Consider the following 17,440-nt stretch of genomic DNA (forward strand, 5'->3'; position numbering starts at 1 on the left):
GTAAATATCTCCAAGACAGGGATAGGAAAATGGCTAACCACTGCAGGGCATGACTGTAATACCTTTAATACTAGCACTTCAGGAAGTAGGGACAAGAGGAGCAGGAATTCAAAGTCACCCCAACCATACAGCAAGGTCAAGGTCGACTTGAGCTTAGTGACTCTTGCTCTAACTGCCCAGCCCCCGGCAAACCAACAACTTCAGAAAATAACAAGGTATATAAATAAACCACAGACAAAGAAAGACAAATTAAACTTAAACAGCCCTTGGGAGAGAGAGGCAAGAGAATCTGTTCATGCCTAGGATACATTATCATATACTATCTCAAAATTTTTATAAAGGAAAAATTCTATTTGATGCAACATGGAACTAAAATGCAATGCTTAGGCAACAAAGGATTCATACACTAAAAATCATAAAATCTTCCTGAAAAAAAACATTCTAGAAGGCACTAATACATGCCAAAATGTTTCATGTTCACGGTCAGCCTTGGTTACATGGGGAATTCGGGCCAGGGCTAGATCCTATAAAAGAAAAGACTAGGGCTTGGCATTGGTGGTGCATGCCTTTAATTCCAGCACTTAGGAAGCAAGGCAAGAAGATCTCTGAGTTCAAGGCCAGTCTGGTCTACGAAGCGAGTTCTAGGACAGCCAGGGTTGTTATGCAGCAGAACTGTCTTGAGGCTTGCTGCTGGGTAGGACAACCTGAGTTTGATGTCCATGGGACAGACACTCTTCTCTATAAATTAATAAATAAATAAGTGTTTTATAAATAAAAGTAACCAATATTTGAGACTTTTTGCTAAAAGTTTTTTCCAGTATCCCACTGGCAGGTGTCTGCAACAGACATTCACTGAACACGGTTGCTCTCTCAGAATGATGGTGATAATAAACATATATTGGCTACTGTACATCAGGCATCTTCCAAACACTCCATACACATTCAGTTATGTAACACAATCAGAGGCATCTGAAACAGTACAAAGTTAAATAACTTTACAGTTACCATCTCTACTCCAATCAGATAAAGGAAATGGCCTTTTGAACCGTAGTTAAATCTGTAACTTACAGGCTTCACCACTGTAACTCATGCCTCTGTCTCAATACAGACCTCTTAAATCCGCTCACAATCAACACAAGTAGAGTACTCAAGAGCCAATCCTAGCTGGGTATGTTGGTCCGCACCTTTAATCCTACCACTTGGGAGGCTAAGGTAGGATGATCTCCAAATTCAAGGCTAATATGGTCTACAGAATGAGATCTGTAGACAGCCAGGGCTACACAGAGAAACCCTGTCTTGAACCACCTCCCCAAAAGAGCTATCCTAAAAACAAAGTTGGTGAGACTCTCCTCAGCATGTTCACATTGCTAACCTGAACATATCTGTAGCATATCTGTAGGTAAAACTATATGCTGAACAGACCCCCCCCATCACATTACCACTTAGAAATAAACCAGCTGTGTATAATTCTTTGTGGGGGGAATCAAGGTCTCATTTTCAGTTTTTCTAAAGTCTTCTCAGGAAACTGTCTTTCTCACCCTCCCATCACCTTTTTTACCTGGATGTACCCAACTATAAAGCCTGATCTGAAAGAAAATCATAAACCACATGCTGGGTTTTCCCTTATCTTCCAAACACAATACACTACGTTAAAATTCTATCACACAGCAAATACTCAAAATACATTCTGAGATTAATATCGCTATGTACACTGGACTTACAGATTCCTTTAATAGTTCAGAATCTACCGAGGCTGTTATCATAAGGTTAAATTACACTCAGAACTGACTGGGGGCTCACACTTCAGCGCCACTGCAGTGCGATGTTAAAGGTGTGGGGCACTGTAATACAGAGCACATGGCTGCAGGGGACAATCAGGAAAGGCTCACAGAGTTGGGAGTGTAAGAGTGGGAGAGCACTCACTCGGCATACATGAGGCCTTGGCTTCCCTCCTCAGCATCACCATAAAAAAACATCTAATTTGTAATAGGGAACCTTTGTGATATATAAGGAAATCTATCATACATTAAAGATCTGAGAAAAACCTTAAACTTCTGATCCTCTTGCCTCTCCCTCTGAAGGACTTCGATTATAGGTGTGTGCCATAGCATCTGGTTTATGTGGTACTGAGAGATCTACCTCAGTATACAAGCCAGGCAAGCATTCCAATCAACAGAGCTACATCCCTCGTCCCCAAGGTATCTTTTAATACAAATATTTATATGCTCATCCTAATTACACTACTTAATCTTCTGTGCATTCACTGTGCTCCATATGAGTCTCCTGAGCTCTTATCTCAGTGTACTGTACATGACTGTCTCTCTCCATGACCATCTGGCAGCCTTCAGTAGCTGCCAAAGGAAGCTGCCATCCACGTTTGTGGCAGCAAAACCTGAACGGTTTGTCATTTACTTAAATGGCACTTTTATGTCTACAGATAATCCTGCAAATAACAGTAGAAAAAAAGATAAAAGATTATATAACAGTTAAGATTCCAATGAAATCAGAATTCAAATCTAAGTCTTCAGTCAATAAATTCTACTGTTTTTTTTTTGTTTTGGTTTGGTTTTTTTGCTTATTTCCACAAGTAACAAATGACAAGTCTATAAAAGCTATGGTCAAATATAAAGCATTACAATACTAAATGCCCTTTAAAGGTGGAACATTTGCTCCTAAATAAAGTTATTTCTATGTAAAAATATATAAAATGATCAAAGCTAGTTTCTATTACTATAGCCTCAAGCATTTGAGGAAAGACTTTACCTTGTACTTCCTTATCATGAGATTCTTTTAGTTTTGTCCAGAGCTCCTTGAAGTCACTGGACACATCTGCAGAGTTAGGGCTTCCACAGCTGCTTCCTGAAATGCTCATCTTCTTACCAGGCTTCACACTTCTGTTTGTGGATGTTTCCCCGACCTTTCTCGTTACTTTACATAGGTGGGAGGTTGTCTCGAAGTGGTCAAATACCTGAAATGACAAATTACAATGTGTCATCTTTTGCTTATCTGCTTATGTAATTTGAAATCATGATGAAAGTCGAAGTCTAGCTATTTTTCAGTTTTCTTTATCTATTTACAAGCAATCATTTGGAGAATTTGGGAAAAGAGAGAAAAGAAGATAATGGTGAGAGCAGGGTGTGGCTGAGAGGCAAAGGTAGGCAGAGATCTGAGTTCAAAGCCAGCCTGGTCTATGTAGTTCCAGGGCTACATAGTGTGAGACACTGTGCCATTATAAGAGAGAGAGAGAGGGAGGGAGGGAGGGAGGGAAAGAGGGAAGGAGGAGGAGAAGGAGGATGAGGAGGAGGAAATAGCAGTGAGAAAACTATGGTTTCAGTTATTGGCTTTCACAAAGGATAAATCTCAGCTGGTTTCCAGTTTTCCATCTAAGAAGGAATAATTACTCATATTATGTTGAAGTTAAAGGGCTCTAATAATACTGAAATGTTTACAATCATTCAGTCAGTACTCACCCTTATAAAATGTACTGGCCAGCTGTGCTGGCTTATGCTTACAATTGCAGTACTCCAGAGGTGGGGGGGGGGTGTCCCAAATTCAAGGTCAGCCTGGGCTATATAACAAGACCCATCTTTAAAAGAAGAAAAAAGAGAAAAGGGAATGGGGGCCTGCAAGATGAATCAGCAGGTAAAAGACCACCAAGCCTGACAACTTGAGTTTGGTCCCTGGAAGGTGAAGGAAGGAAAGACCTGACTCCAACAAGGTGACTTCTGACCTCCACGTGTCCTGTGGCATGGACACATACGTCCATTCACATGGTGAATAAATAAATATAGCAGTGATAAATACGCAAGGAATGAGAATGTAGGTAAGAAGTGCTTGCTAAGCACAGAGAAGGCCCTGGGTTCAATCCCTAGCACTGAAAAAAAAATGACTGCTTCAACTTTTGGAGAGATGTGCAGGTGCAACACTATAATGAACCAGGTAAGAAAACATTCTGAAATATTCCTGATTTTATAATCTCTTACATACATGCATGTTATAAAACCAGGAAGATGGATGACATATTAAGGCATGGGAGGATCTATGTATATTTCTAGGAATAAGTCAATATGATACACATACAGCAAAGCTCTAAGAATACTCTTTCTATTTAGAGGTACAAAACTATTAGGGTAATGGTACTTTGTGACTCTTACATAGTTCCAACTAATGATTAACTTTACAACTTATGCAGCCCCTAAAAAGTAACAGACTATTCAGGAACTCAAGTGGTTTAATAAATATTTTAAACTGTGCTCTTACCTGAAACCATTAATTAGCTACCATTACAAAAGTAACCTATTGGGCATGGTGACTCACGCCTGAATCTCAGCAATGGAAAGGCTGAGGGGAGAAGTCTGCTCCAAGTTCCAGGTTGTCCTTCTCAAGAAAAATAATGGGAGAAAGCAGAGGAGATAGGAGGAAGGGAGCACAACACATAAGGACCTGGAGATGTAGCTCAGTGGGTAAGTGTGCATCTAGCACTCACGGGGCTCTGGGCTCCATTCCTGGCACTAAGTAGAGGAGGATCAGGAGTTCAAGGCCATCCTCTGCTCTCCAGCTACACAGAGAGTTTGAGGCCAGCCTGGGACGCATAGTCTCTGTACAAAAACAACTTCTGGATAGAGAACCGGCTGCGTTTAAAGAGCACTGGCTGCTTTTTCAGAGAACCCAAGTTCAAGTTCTAGCACCCACATAACAACAGCTCACACCCTTTCGCAACTCCAGTCCCAGGCAATCTGACACCCTCTTCCAGTCTCCAGGGACACCAGGCATGCATGACACCCATGCACATAAAATAAAAATGAGTCTCAGAAACAAAAACTAAAGCAAAACTTTCAGAGGAGCAATAATGCATTCAACCTGATTATAACTGCGTAACGACATTAGAAGAAACCCATTACTTTGGCTAGACGTGGTGGTCACACCTTTAATCCCAGCACTCAAGAGGTAGAGGCATATTTCTGCCTTCCAGGCCAACATGGTCTACAAAGTTCCAAGACAGCCAGGGCTACCCAGAGAAACCCTGTCTGGAAAAACCACAACAACAACACAAAATGATGTATGCAAGCGCTTGGTCACCTGCGCAGCACTACAGAAATAACACACATTTACTAAGGGCCACAAAGTTGCAGTAGCTTTCTAAAGAGTCAGAATAAATGAAATAAAGAATTATTTCAAGTAATCTTATTAATTTTGGGGGGAGCACTAAGTTATTATTAAATCGCATAAATACAGTCATTTAAACTTTTTAAAAATTTTTATTTGTTATAGTGCTAGGAACAGAATCCAGAGCTTCATGCATGCTAGGTGAAGATTCTACCACTGAGATTTATTTTCAGCTCCATTTTCCTTTTTCCACTAAGCTTTTGTCTGTTACAGGAATAGTGTGGAATAAACTAATATTCTCTGGAATTGGCTTGAAAATGGGTGTGGGTGGAGAGAAGAAACAACACATTAGTCTGGCAATTACTGAAGCTGAATGATAATAATGCTAATGTCTCTCTCTCATGAATATTCATTTCATATTAATTTTTTAACGTGAGATGAGGAGCGTTAAAACAATTTTGCTTCACGAGCCTGTGTTTAGCTTAGCATCAAAGATACATTATGGTCAATAAGAGACTACACTTAAGTCATGTATAGTAGCATATGGGTTATACTTTTAATAATAATTCTAGTGAGTGAATTATCAGAACTCTACAAAGAGGTACAATTATTAACTCTGGTACAGACAGGGTGGGTTATTTCGGGGTTACGATTTGAGCCCAAAACTATACTTCTCTGTAGTGAGAAATAAAGTATGGGAGGTGGTGGTAGCTTGCCACCTTTAATCCCAGCACTTGGGAGGCAGAGGCAGGCAGACCTCTGAGTTAGAGGTCAGCCTGGTCTACAAAAGCAAGTTCCAGGACAGCCAGGGCTACTCAGTGAAACCCTGTCGAAACGAAGAGAAGAAGGAGGGAGGAGGTTGGGAGGAGGGAGGAGGGTGAGAGGAGGGAGGAGAGTGGAAGGAGGGAGGAAAGGCAGAAGGAAAGAAAAAATAAAGTTTAAAGGTTTAATAACTTTAATGGGAAGCTTAAAAGTGAGTTAACATTAGTGTAAACTAAGTATCCTTTAGGAAATGCTTCAATGACGAGGTAGTTAAAATAATGCAATGTTTTGTTGTTTTGAAACAGGGTCTATTTAGCCCTGGCTGACCTAGAAGGCCTAGGCAGACCAGGCTGGCTCCGAACTCATATGGAGACCTGCTCGCATCTGCGTGCGCTGCCACCACGGCCGCTCAGCTACATAAAACACCATTAATACCAAGTTTGCAAATTTTGGTTCACGACTTCCTTCCCGTCTACCCGCTCGCCCAGCACTTTGGAGCCCATCTTTTGGCTCTGAACCGTTATTCGCTGCGCACCGCGCCCTTCTCCCCTCCACACTCCGATCTCTCTCTGCGCACACAAAGGCTAGGTGTGTCCTCGGCGTCGCGAGCCTGCACACCGAAGATGCTAGGCAAGGCCAGGCGGTCACGCCACACAAGAGAAACGGGCGGGCCGGTCGGCATCCCTCTCACAGCGCTGTCGTGCCAATCCCGTCTCCAGCCGCCTCTCGTCAGACGCCACTAAGCACACACCGAGGGCGCTCCCGAGGGTGCCCGAAAAGCGCGCGCTGCGCACGGAGCGCATGCGCGGGGCGGGCTCAGTGCCGAGGGGCGCGCCGTCGCGGGAGCCCGAGACTCAGCGTGGACCAGGAGTGTGGTGCGTCCTCCAGGCCAGCCCAGATCCACCCTCTCTCGGCGGGTGCCTCACGCCTTGCCGCCGCAGCGGCCTCTCCTAGAGCGCGGTTCCCGGCCGGAAGTGGCCGCTCCGACTCCGCTCACCGGGTCGGGGGAAGGAGAGCCTGTACTCACCGCTCCGAGCCTCCCTGGAAGCTCTCGGGAGCGCAAGGCCGACAGCGGTGTCCTCCGCCGGGAAGGCCCCGCCGCTCGCTCCTACCCTCCTTCCGCCGCGTTCCCTCCCTCGCCAGGCGGCCGGACCCACGGCGGGGACGGCCACAGCCTCCCGGAGGAAGGCCGGAGGGCGCCCGGCCCCGCCCGGCCCGAGCCCTGCGGCGTCACGTGACGTCAGCGGGAGTTCCCGCGGCCGGCGGGCGTCACGCCCCTTTCCCCCAGCTGCTAGACGGCGGAGGAGGGGCTACTGGTGCGGACCCGGATGGAGGATGCTCGGAAGATGGGCCGCCCCGGGGGCCCCAGACGCTTGGCGAGCCCTGGTTCGCGGAATTCCCTGGCACATTGTCCAGCCGACCTGTTGTGAACTTGATCGCGAGCCCTGTGTCGGACCAAAGTTAGTTATCCATGATCGTGTGAGCCCTACACGATTCAAGGCTGGCGTGCTGTACCACACGGAGAGTTAAGATGGACAGATGTTTCAGCCTTAATTGCCTACAGTTTAGTGATGGGATTCGAGAGTACTGAATTTGAACGCCACATTTCAAAACGATTGCCGAAGTTAAATGATGAGTTTCTTTCAAGTGCCGAGTAAGAAATTAGAAGTCTAGAATCATTAACAGGCTGTTAAAACTTTTTCGTGCTTTTGTTGTTGAAACGAGTGTTGAGTGCCCCATGCAAGCTTCAAACTCACTATGCGTGACCTTGAACTCTTGATTCTCCTGAATCTTCTGAATGCTGGTGTTATACTATTATATAGGTATATGGCAGCCACCACACCAGGTCAGTTTATTTTACTTTTAGACAGTGCTGGGCATCCAACCCAGGGCTTTGCGCATGCTAGGTAAGCACTCTACCAACGGAGCCACATTCCTAGCTCTTCACTAATTCTTTTAAAATCAGGATTTCCTGTGGGTTGTTTTAAGGTTCAAAGTATAGGGGGGAGGGCCAATTTGTATACAGACAGCATATTCTACAGTGAAACAAATAGATAGAATTACAGTATCTTTTTAAAGCAACCCAATAGTTTTCTGTGATGCTTAGGTGTCCCAGGAGACCTAGGAATACTACAGGCTTTAAAAGTTAATAGTGCAGGACATGGTGACCAAGCCTGTAATCCCAGCACTGAGAAGGCAAAAAACAGCGGTGAGACTGGCCAGTTTGAGGCCAGCCTAGAAGGCAGTTTACCACTCATCTCCAATCTCAATGGAACACTCTTTGGAACTGGAAACTCCAGGGTATTTTTGTCCTGTTTTCCCACTGCCATGCAACCATCTTTAAGGAGCTCCCAGTATTCATTACTGTTACAGTACCTTCCCAGTTATAGTTTTTTTTTTTAAGATTTTGTGTGCATGCATGTTTACCTACATTTATGTATGTGTACCATGTGCATGCTTGGTACCTGGAGAGGCCAGAAGAGGGCTTTGGATCCCCTGGACCTGGAGTTGTGAATGCCCCTGAGCCACCATGTAGAAACTGGGAACAGAACCTGCTCCTCTGCAGAAACTGCTGAGTCATCTCTCCAGCTCCCTACTTCCTCATCTTATAAGACTTAATCAAAGAATGAAAACTATTATATTTTTTTCTCCAGCAAACACTCTACCATAAAGTTATGTACCCAGTCCTGTTATGCTATTGTTAGCACAACATATAGTCTTTAATTGTCAGAGTGAAACTTGTATAGTTTCTAATAGAAATAGGAAGTGTAGATGGTACTCTCCGTGATCGCAGCCCTTGGGGAGGCCAGGAGGCTGAGTAAGACAATTGCTGTGAGCCTAATACCAGTTTATACTACCTAGTCAGGCCTTTCCTTAACCAAAAACAAAACAAAACACCTCTCTGTATGTAATCCATTTATATAAACCAGAATCCATGAAAACATCTTTAAACATCCTATGAAATCCATCACCAAATCCTGTCAGTCATACCTATGAAATCATCTCCTAAATCCATTCCTTTACTTTCATCACTGACCACATAATCTTCTGCAATCTTATTTTTATTTGATTCTGAGACAGGTCACACGCAATCTAGGCTGGCCTTGGATTTACTAGGTAAATAATGTTGGCCTTGAGCTCTGGTTCCCCTCTGCCAAAAGGAATCATTTCCCTTACCTCTGGCTGAAGGGACCCATGGCTACCTGTGGCACCTATTAGCATATCAAAGCTCATGCTGGCCTCCTCCAGGCTACTCAGTGTCATAAGTAACCTGGTATACATTTCCAAGTTCATGCCAGCATATTAGTCCTTATTACCCCCCTCCCCTTTCCTAAACCCCCTCAAGCTACCCATTCTCTAAGCTGTTTTTTCTATTGTCTGTTCACTGCTATTCTCTCCACTGATGCAGAGGGCCATGGCCTATCTGCTGACTGTGTTCAGTCTACCATTTGTCTCAGCTCTGGACACCCCTGCAGATGCCTGTGCCTTTTCTCTCTCTTGTCTATAATAAAAACAAAAACAAACAACAAAAAAAGCCTTTTCCTTGGCCATTGCACATACTACTTCCACCTACAAAATAGGTTGGGATTGCAGGCATGCACTACCATAATCTCTTACCTAAACTATTACCACTTGATTTTCTACTCCACCCACTCAGATTACCTATCTAGACCTTTCTCTTCCTCTGATATTTGAAAAAATTGAGCATCTTTTCCCATGATGCATATATTTTGTTTATGTGCATTGTACTAAACCAACTTTTTAAGATCCAGTCTAATAAGAAAGATGCAGAATTTGGGGGCAGAACTGACTCACTATGCCTCTGTCACTGTGACTTCTGTCACATTTTCCTGCCTGTAAAATGAGTATAGTTGTACAAACTTCACAGGGTATAAGGATTAACGAATATATGAAAACCAGTTAAGATAGTATTCAAATATATCCAAATATATGCCCAATTAAAAAAAGCTAGCTATTATTAGTATTTCTGAGCTAAGAGACAAATATCATAATATATTTAAAAGTAATTTGAAATAATTGAAGAATGGAATTAAAGGCCTAATCTCTGAAAACAAATAAATATTTTAAATTTAAACTTTAAGCTGGGCATTGTGGTATATGTCTTTAATTTCAATACTCAGGAGTCTGAGACAGATATCTAAGTTCAGGCCATGGGGGTCTACACAGTGAGTTAAGTTTAAATTAAAAACCTAGTTTTAAAAAAGGGGCCAATTCCCCCCCCCCCCCCCCACACACACACTTTAAGCTGGTTACTTCCAGATCCCTTTTACACAGCAGCTGTGAATTTAAATCTGATAGTGTCACTTTGCAGTTTAAATGCCTTCAGGGACTTCCTGTTAACTCTTTCAAAAAAAGCCTATTTGTACATTTGCATTTTCTGATCTCTACCCTGTAGCCCTCTGTTATGGTTATAGGTGCTCCTAGACCCCACTGTGTCTCTTCCTGGTTTCTCACTAAACTCCTTTCCTCTTAACCAGTCATCTTTTTACCACAGTAGACAGTTCCTATTCTAGTACCATGTTTCTCCACTTTTTCATATTTAGGGTTGTTTTTTGATTTTGGGTTTTTTTTTTTTTTCACCTTTGAAGCTTGTAAGTTTCTTCTCACTCTTCAACTCCCCCGGGTTGTTTTGTTTTTCAAAACAGTCCTGGAATTCACTCTGTAGACCAGGCTGGCCTTGAACTCACAGGGAATTGACTGCCTCTGCCTCCTGAGTGTTGGGATTAACGGAGTGTGCCACCACACTGGCTTCCTTATTCATTTTTAATATCCCCACTACAGCCTAAGTAGAACTCTGGCTGACAACGAATTGGGCATCCCTTGACAGAGTTCCCATTTTTCTTGTATTTTAGATACATTGAAAAATTTTTGGTCAGATGTGGTGGCACAGGCTTAAAATCCTAGCATTCAGGGAATGAAGGCAGGAGGGTCAGAGTTCAAGAACAACTTCAGCTACACCTGAACTCCCAAACCTTCCTAGGCAACTTGAGACCTCATCTCAAAACAAACAAAAACTAAGAACAAAACAAAACTTAGATTTTCTTTCCTTTTGTTTTTTATTTTTTTCCCGTTTGTTTTTCAGGCGGAGTTTACTGTGTAGCCCAGGTCTGTAATTCACATTGTTGCGCAGACTGACCTGTAATTCCCTGTGTAGTGGAGAACCATAAACTCTTGTCACCTGGCTTCTAGCTCCCAGGTGTTAGGGTTACAAGAGTGTGCCACCACATCATCCTTTTATGAGCTTATATAGTGCTCACTTTAGTCGTGGAAATGGTGATCACAATTGTAGATACTTACCCCAAAAGAATTCTAAAAACTGCCATGGGAATAAATTATGAAGTTCCAAATATTTTCTGGGAAAGCATACTTAAAGAAGCAGTTACTTTGAACTCTTCATAATATTGTTTTCTTCATCACTTATGGTGATATATATATATATATATATATATATATATATATATATATATATATATATATATATATATATATATTTGACTCCTGATCTTTTCCTAGGCCAGTGATAACTCAACATGATTCTGTTGTAATTCTGGGCATCCCTAGTGAACTGCAACTCCCAGACAGTTGCTTGGTCATAGAGGCAACTGAAGGACCCCAACTCGTTTTAGCCACAGTTATACCATTTTGCAAAAGATTCATAATAACAAGCTCAGTTCAGGGCCTCCGGAATGCTAAGCAAAGATACCTGAGGTTAGAGCAAGGACAGCCTTATCTGGCTACAGGACAGGAGATTTATGGACTGGCCTGAGTAGGAACAAAGACTTCAAGGGATGAAGAGAGGATTGCGAGGCCTGAGTCACGTATAAAGCTCGTCACGAGTCAGGGCCTGTGCAATCAGACATCTGGTCGCCAGCCAGGGAAGGGGGACAGGATAAGGGGAACAGTAAAACGCTGAGTAGTCCCCTCATTGTTATTTAGGTTAAGAATTTACAACCCCGCATCTTGCTTCTGTAAATCTCGCTTTTGCTCTCCTATAAAAACCCCTCGCTCCAGCCTGATGGCGCGCAAGTCCTCCGAGAGACTTTGTCGCCCCAGGTACCTGTGTATTCGAATAAACCTCTTGCTGTTTGCATCCAGCTGCGTGTTTTCGACTGATCTTTGGGCACGGGGTCTCTCCCGAAGGAAAGACGCGCACGGGAGTCTTTCACAACAAAGCTGCACAAAGTACTGTGTTGCTAAGCTCAGATACTCTCTTAAGTTTTTCTTGTTGTTGTTGTTGTTTTTTTTTTTTGGTGTGTGTGTGTGTGTGTGTGTGTGAGGAGGGTTGTGTGTAGCCTTATGCATGCTTAACAAGTGTTTTACCACTGATCTACATTCCCAGCCCTGTTAAGTGTGTTTTGACTTAAAATATTTTTTATTTTTCTTGGGTGTATGGGAGCATGGCCCTATTGTAAGACAAGGAACTTCTGTACCTGTGTATTGTATTGTGATGGCAGAATAAGGCTATTTCTATCAGAAGCTTGGGACTCTAGCACCCTCAGAGCTGCCCCAATTAGGGCTGCAAACACAGTGTCTCCCCATGAGATGCCCCAATTGGGTTGCTCAGTTTAAAAGTTGTATGATGAAATGGTCAAAATGGTAAATTCTGTGCCGTGTATATTTAATTGTTTAAATTTCTTGTATTTTATAGGATTTTTTTTTTTTTAGAATTTAGGGCCTAGTATAGCTTTCTAAACCATTTAACTCTCACCATTTAAAAAATAAAATTCTTGATTCTACAGTAAATGCTTAACTCCCACAGTTGGATAGCTAAGTAATGTGAAGGGAAAATCAAATGTCAGGTAGACTCATGAGACTGAAATTACATGGTTTAAGCTTCATGGAAGGCTTTGGTTAATCCTTAAAATAGCCGTTGTTCAGCTTTCTTCTGTTTCCTTTGTTCTCTTCCAAACCTTCAATGTATTCTTCAAGCTTTTCTGTACAGTATTTTCATTTTCAACTGAAAAACCAGTCCAGATTAAATAAGACAGTTGAGCTAAGAGGGTGTGATATGCTGATAGTTCTTTCTCAATTCTGTGATTTGGACAATGCAATAAGGCAATTTTGGGGGTTCTTTTTTTTTTTTTAAATCTAATTGTGTCTCACCACCTGCTTTTTTTGTTTTTGTTTTCAAGGGTGCAGAGTCTTATACTGCAGCTCAGGCTGTTCTGGGATGCACTGGAGTCCAGGCCGGCCTGAAACACATGGCGGTCCTCCACCTCCTCTCCCCAGGGCTGGGATGACAGGAGTGAGTTCCTCCTGACCTTTGCATCCACCTTGCTCTAGGTCACCTAGTCCTTGTGCTGCAACAGCTAGTTTTTACTATCACAGATATCCTTTTGTCCCTCCTTGCAGTGAGGGACAGTCCTTTAAAATCACCAGACTGCCTCCTCATAACAGGTTGGGCTCTTGCTGCCATCTTAGAAAAGATCAGACAAGTCACCTATGTGTCTACTGATGTCAGCTCCTAAATATGGTTTGCTTAGTGTTTTTTCTATTCATATCCCCCCACCCCATTTCAGGTCATTTCTTACCTCTGCAGTCTTGCCCACTCTAAAGGAGTCCCTGTCACTTGCCTAAGATCTAAGCCATTAGTTTTTAGTTTACTACTCTGCTTAAAACCCTGCATTGACTGCTCCATGCCTAAAGGTTAAAATGCGATCCTTACAATGTCCCAGAAACTTCAGTCCTCCTTCCCCACTGTGCCTTACGCCTTGACCTTCTCCTTTGTCAACAGGAAAGAACCTCTGTTCTTTTCTCCTTTTTTGACATGGTTTATCCAATCCTTTTTCCCATTTCTACTTATCCGTTAAGATTCAGTTTAGGCAGTGCTGCTTCCAGTTGACTGACCTAATATTTCTTTTCATCCCTTCTTCCTGTCTTGTTCAACAAAGACCCCTTCGTTCACCCATACTGCAACACGCATCTTTATCAGTACACTAATGTACTATTATGTTTTAATTCTTTTCATAAAGCTTTTATCTTTTGCAGTGATGTCAGCTTCTGAACGCCAGGGATGCTTTCTCCATTTGTCTGTTACCCTAGTTCTTTCCAGAGTCTTAGCATTATACTAGCTGATAGCACCACAGATAAATTAAAATTTTCTAGTAACCACATTAAAAAACAAAACATGGTAAAGTTGGATATGTGAGTCATGCTTGTAATTCCAGCACTTAGTAGGTAGAAGCAGGTAGATCTCTGTGAGTTTGAGGTAAGCCTGATCTACATAGTAAGTTCCAGACTAGCCAGAGCTATACAGTGAGACCTGTCTAGAAACAAAATAAAACATAAAAACAAAAAGATAAGGTATGCAATATATTTTTATTTAACACAATTTGTCTAAAATATTTAACATATAGTCAGTTAAAAAGTAATGAGAAGCCAATGGTTTGTAGGAAAAAAGAATTGTCCTACAAACTTGATGACCTAATTTTGATCCCCAGAACCTACATAAAAATCCGTGTGTGCAAGCGGTGGTGGCGCACGCCTTTAATCCCAGCACTTAGGAGGCAGAAGTAGGTGGATCTCTGTGAGTTCGAGGCCAGCCAGGTCTACAAGAGTTAGTTACAGGACAGGCACCAAAACTACAGAGAAACCCTGTCTCGAAAAAAAAAAAGTGTGCATCAAAAATCCGTATGTGGTAGCACACATCTGTAATCCCAGGACTACAGGGAGTGAGAGGCAGAGACCCGCTCAAGGGCCAGACAGCCTGGTGAGCACAGCAGCAAAAACAGGAGAGACTGTCTGGAAACAAGCTAGAAAGGCAAGGACCGGCGCCTGATAGTTAACTCTTCACTCCATACAGGCGCCTGCCTGTACTTCACATCTTACATACACACATGCACTGCACACATGCTCGTGCCATATGCGCGCGCACACACACACACACACACACAAGATTTTTATTTTCTTTATACTAAGGGTTTTTCTTTTTGAGGCAGCATCTCATACTAACTCAGGCCAGCCCCCCAAATCATATAATCCTCCTGCCTCAGTCTCTCACACTTTGGTCCAGTGTCACCACTCCCTGCTTTTATACTAAGTTTTTGAGGACTAATATATCTCTTACCTAAATGGCACATCTCAGTTCAGACTAGCCACATTTCTTGTGCTCAAGGCCATGTAGTTGGTTAGTGACTGCTGTTTGGGGTACTACTGTATGTAATGACCAAATTAATGCTACAGGAACAGATGAGAATTTGTGATTCATATAAAGAACCAAGATGGAGCTAGAAGTAGAGTGCAGTATTTGAATCTCATTGTCCCCTGTTGGTGCCTGGAATTCCCCATCTTTCTTTAACCCCCTCCCCTCATATTGTCCTCCTCTTCCATACCATTGACTGAGAACCTGGATCTTCCGGTTCAAAACTCAAGCCAGTGATTTAATCTATTAAAGTAATTTATAAAAAGCCAGTACCTGTAGCATAAACATAATACTGGAAAACTAGTCAGCGTTATTTTAAGCACAGCCCAAGAGTTTGAGAAACAAAAGGGAATAGGAATTTTAAGACATAAGTATGTTAATTGAAAATATTGGAACAAGTTAAATGAATACTTGATAGAATTTTTAAAGAATTGTTTTCAGTTATTGGTAAGTGGTATTTATGTGTGGGCATATATATCCTTAGTGATCCTGCTCCAAGTGCCAAAATATTGGGTTCATGGTTTGAGTTGAAAGTGCCAAAGTTCATTATGCTGAGTAAAAATATCTGCCTTTGCTGGGCCTGGTGGTGCACATCTTTATTCCCTGCACTCAGGAGGCAGGGGTAGGTGGATCTCTGTGAGTTCAAGGCCAGCCTATTCTACACAGTGAGTTCTAGGACAGTCAGAGTTACATAGTGAGACCCTGTCTTGAAAAAAAGCAAAAAATAAATCAAAACAACAACAAAAAAAGTGCTAAAGTTTCAGTCAGGTTTAGCAATTTTATAGTTATTTTTTAAAGATATATTTAGCATACATGAGTCATGTCAGCATCAAAATTTTTTTATGGATTTTTTTTTTTATTGAGCTCTACATTTTTTTTCTGCTTCCCTCCCTGTCTCTGCCCTCCCAAGGTCCCCAAGCTCCCAATTTACTCAGGAGATCTTGTCTTTTTCTACTTCCCAACATCAACGTTTTTTATGTTGATAGTGCCTTAGATATTCATGGAAGTACTTACAGCAGGCATTGGGGATCAGCCTGGCTATATTGGAAGTTCTAGCTAGCCTCAGCTACATAATGAAATGTTTCTCAAAAGCATTTTTTTTGAGACAGGGTTTCCCTGTGTAACAGTCCTAGCTGTCCTGGACTAGCTCTTGTAGACCAGGCTGGCCTCGAACTCACAGGGATTCACCTGCCTCTGCCTCCCGAGTGCTGGGATTAAAGGTGTGCGCCACCACCGCCTGGCTTCAAAGCATTTTTTTACCCCATAGCTGAGGAATATAATTCACGATAGAGTGCTAAATTAGCATGCACAGTGTCCTGGGTTTGGTCCATTATACCAGCACTACACACACAAACACAGAAGAATGCATATTACTTTCAGTGTGAAAGAATACCTCATTCATTCTGGCCAGTTTTCAACCTAGATCAGCAAGTTTTAGGATTTATTTATAGACTTGTGTAACCCAGGCTAGCCTTTAGTTTTCCTGTCTCAGCAGGGATTACAGATGTGTGCCATCACACCTGGCTAGAAACTTCATTTAGTTTGGTTAAATAAGTCGCCATAGCTATACTGGAGTAAATTCCCTTCTTTTTCTCTAGAAACTGAGTGTGTTCAGACAGGGTCTTACTTGTTAGCTTAGGCTGACCTCATGGCAGTCTTCCTGCTTCAGACTTCTGAGCTACCATACCTGTATTTTAATTTGGTGTGTATATTGTTGCATTGTGACATATGTATGTTGGTGTGGATATGTGCATGTGTGCATATGCACGTGGAGGCCAGGTCAACATCATGTGTCTTCCTTAGCTGTGCTTCCTCTTACTCAGTCAGTGAGTCACTTTGTTGAGATGGGGTCTCACTATGCAGCACTGACTGACCTGGCATTTGCTATGTAGATCATACTGGTTTTGGACTCAGAAATTTCCCTGCCTCTGCCTCCCAACTACTGGACTTAAAGGCTGCCATAATGCCTGGCCTCCATCTTACTTTTTGAGACAGGTTCTCTCACTAGGCCTGGAGCTTACAGACTGAGGTAGGCTGGCTGGTAGTAAACACCAGATGTTTACTTATCTCCACCCACTGGGGTTTTTAACGTGGTGAGGAGCTAAATTTAGTACCTGTGCTTGGAGAGCAAGTACATTATGGACTTAGCCATGTTGTTACTGTTTGCTTTTTGCATTTATTTGTTTATTTTAGTGGGCTTAGAGACATAGCATCCATTTGGGAATCAGAAGACAACTTGCAGGAGTAAGTTCTTTCCTTCGACCATGCAGGCCCTGGGGACTGAATGCAGGTAATCAGTGTTGGCAGTAGGCACCTTTACCAACTGAATCATTTGTTTTTAAAGATTCATTGAGCTTCATTTCAGTTTAGTAATGGGCAATGTTTTACTGGATATATGATTTTTCTCAA

General features: G+C 42.5%; 1 protein-coding gene across 3 annotated transcripts in view; it reads right to left on the reverse strand.

The window, feature by feature from the left end:
• Rbbp8 (RB binding protein 8, endonuclease) overlaps window positions 1–17,440 on the reverse strand; it is a 95,968-nt gene that overhangs the window by 70,036 nt on the left and 8,492 nt on the right. Inside the window, exons 1-2 of one of the 3 annotated variants that reach the window (XM_048447974.3) lie at window positions 6,896–7,068; window positions 2,764–2,968 (exon numbers count right to left, since the gene is read on the reverse strand). In XM_048447974.3, the coding sequence (XP_048303931.3) occupies window positions 2,764–2,872 (109 nt within the window). In that variant the 5' untranslated portion in view covers window positions 2,873–2,968; window positions 6,896–7,068. Of the gene's footprint in view, window positions 1–2,763; window positions 2,969–6,895; window positions 7,069–17,440 lie in introns of those variants that run through there. The other 2 variants (XM_048447973.3, XM_085676319.2) reach the window with 2 other exon arrangements.

Source organism: Myodes glareolus, chromosome 13, assembly GCF_982192425.1.
Source record: "Myodes glareolus chromosome 13, mMyoGla1.1, whole genome shotgun sequence".
In the NCBI taxonomy this organism is placed as follows: Eukaryota; Metazoa; Chordata; class Mammalia; order Rodentia; family Cricetidae; genus Myodes; species Myodes glareolus.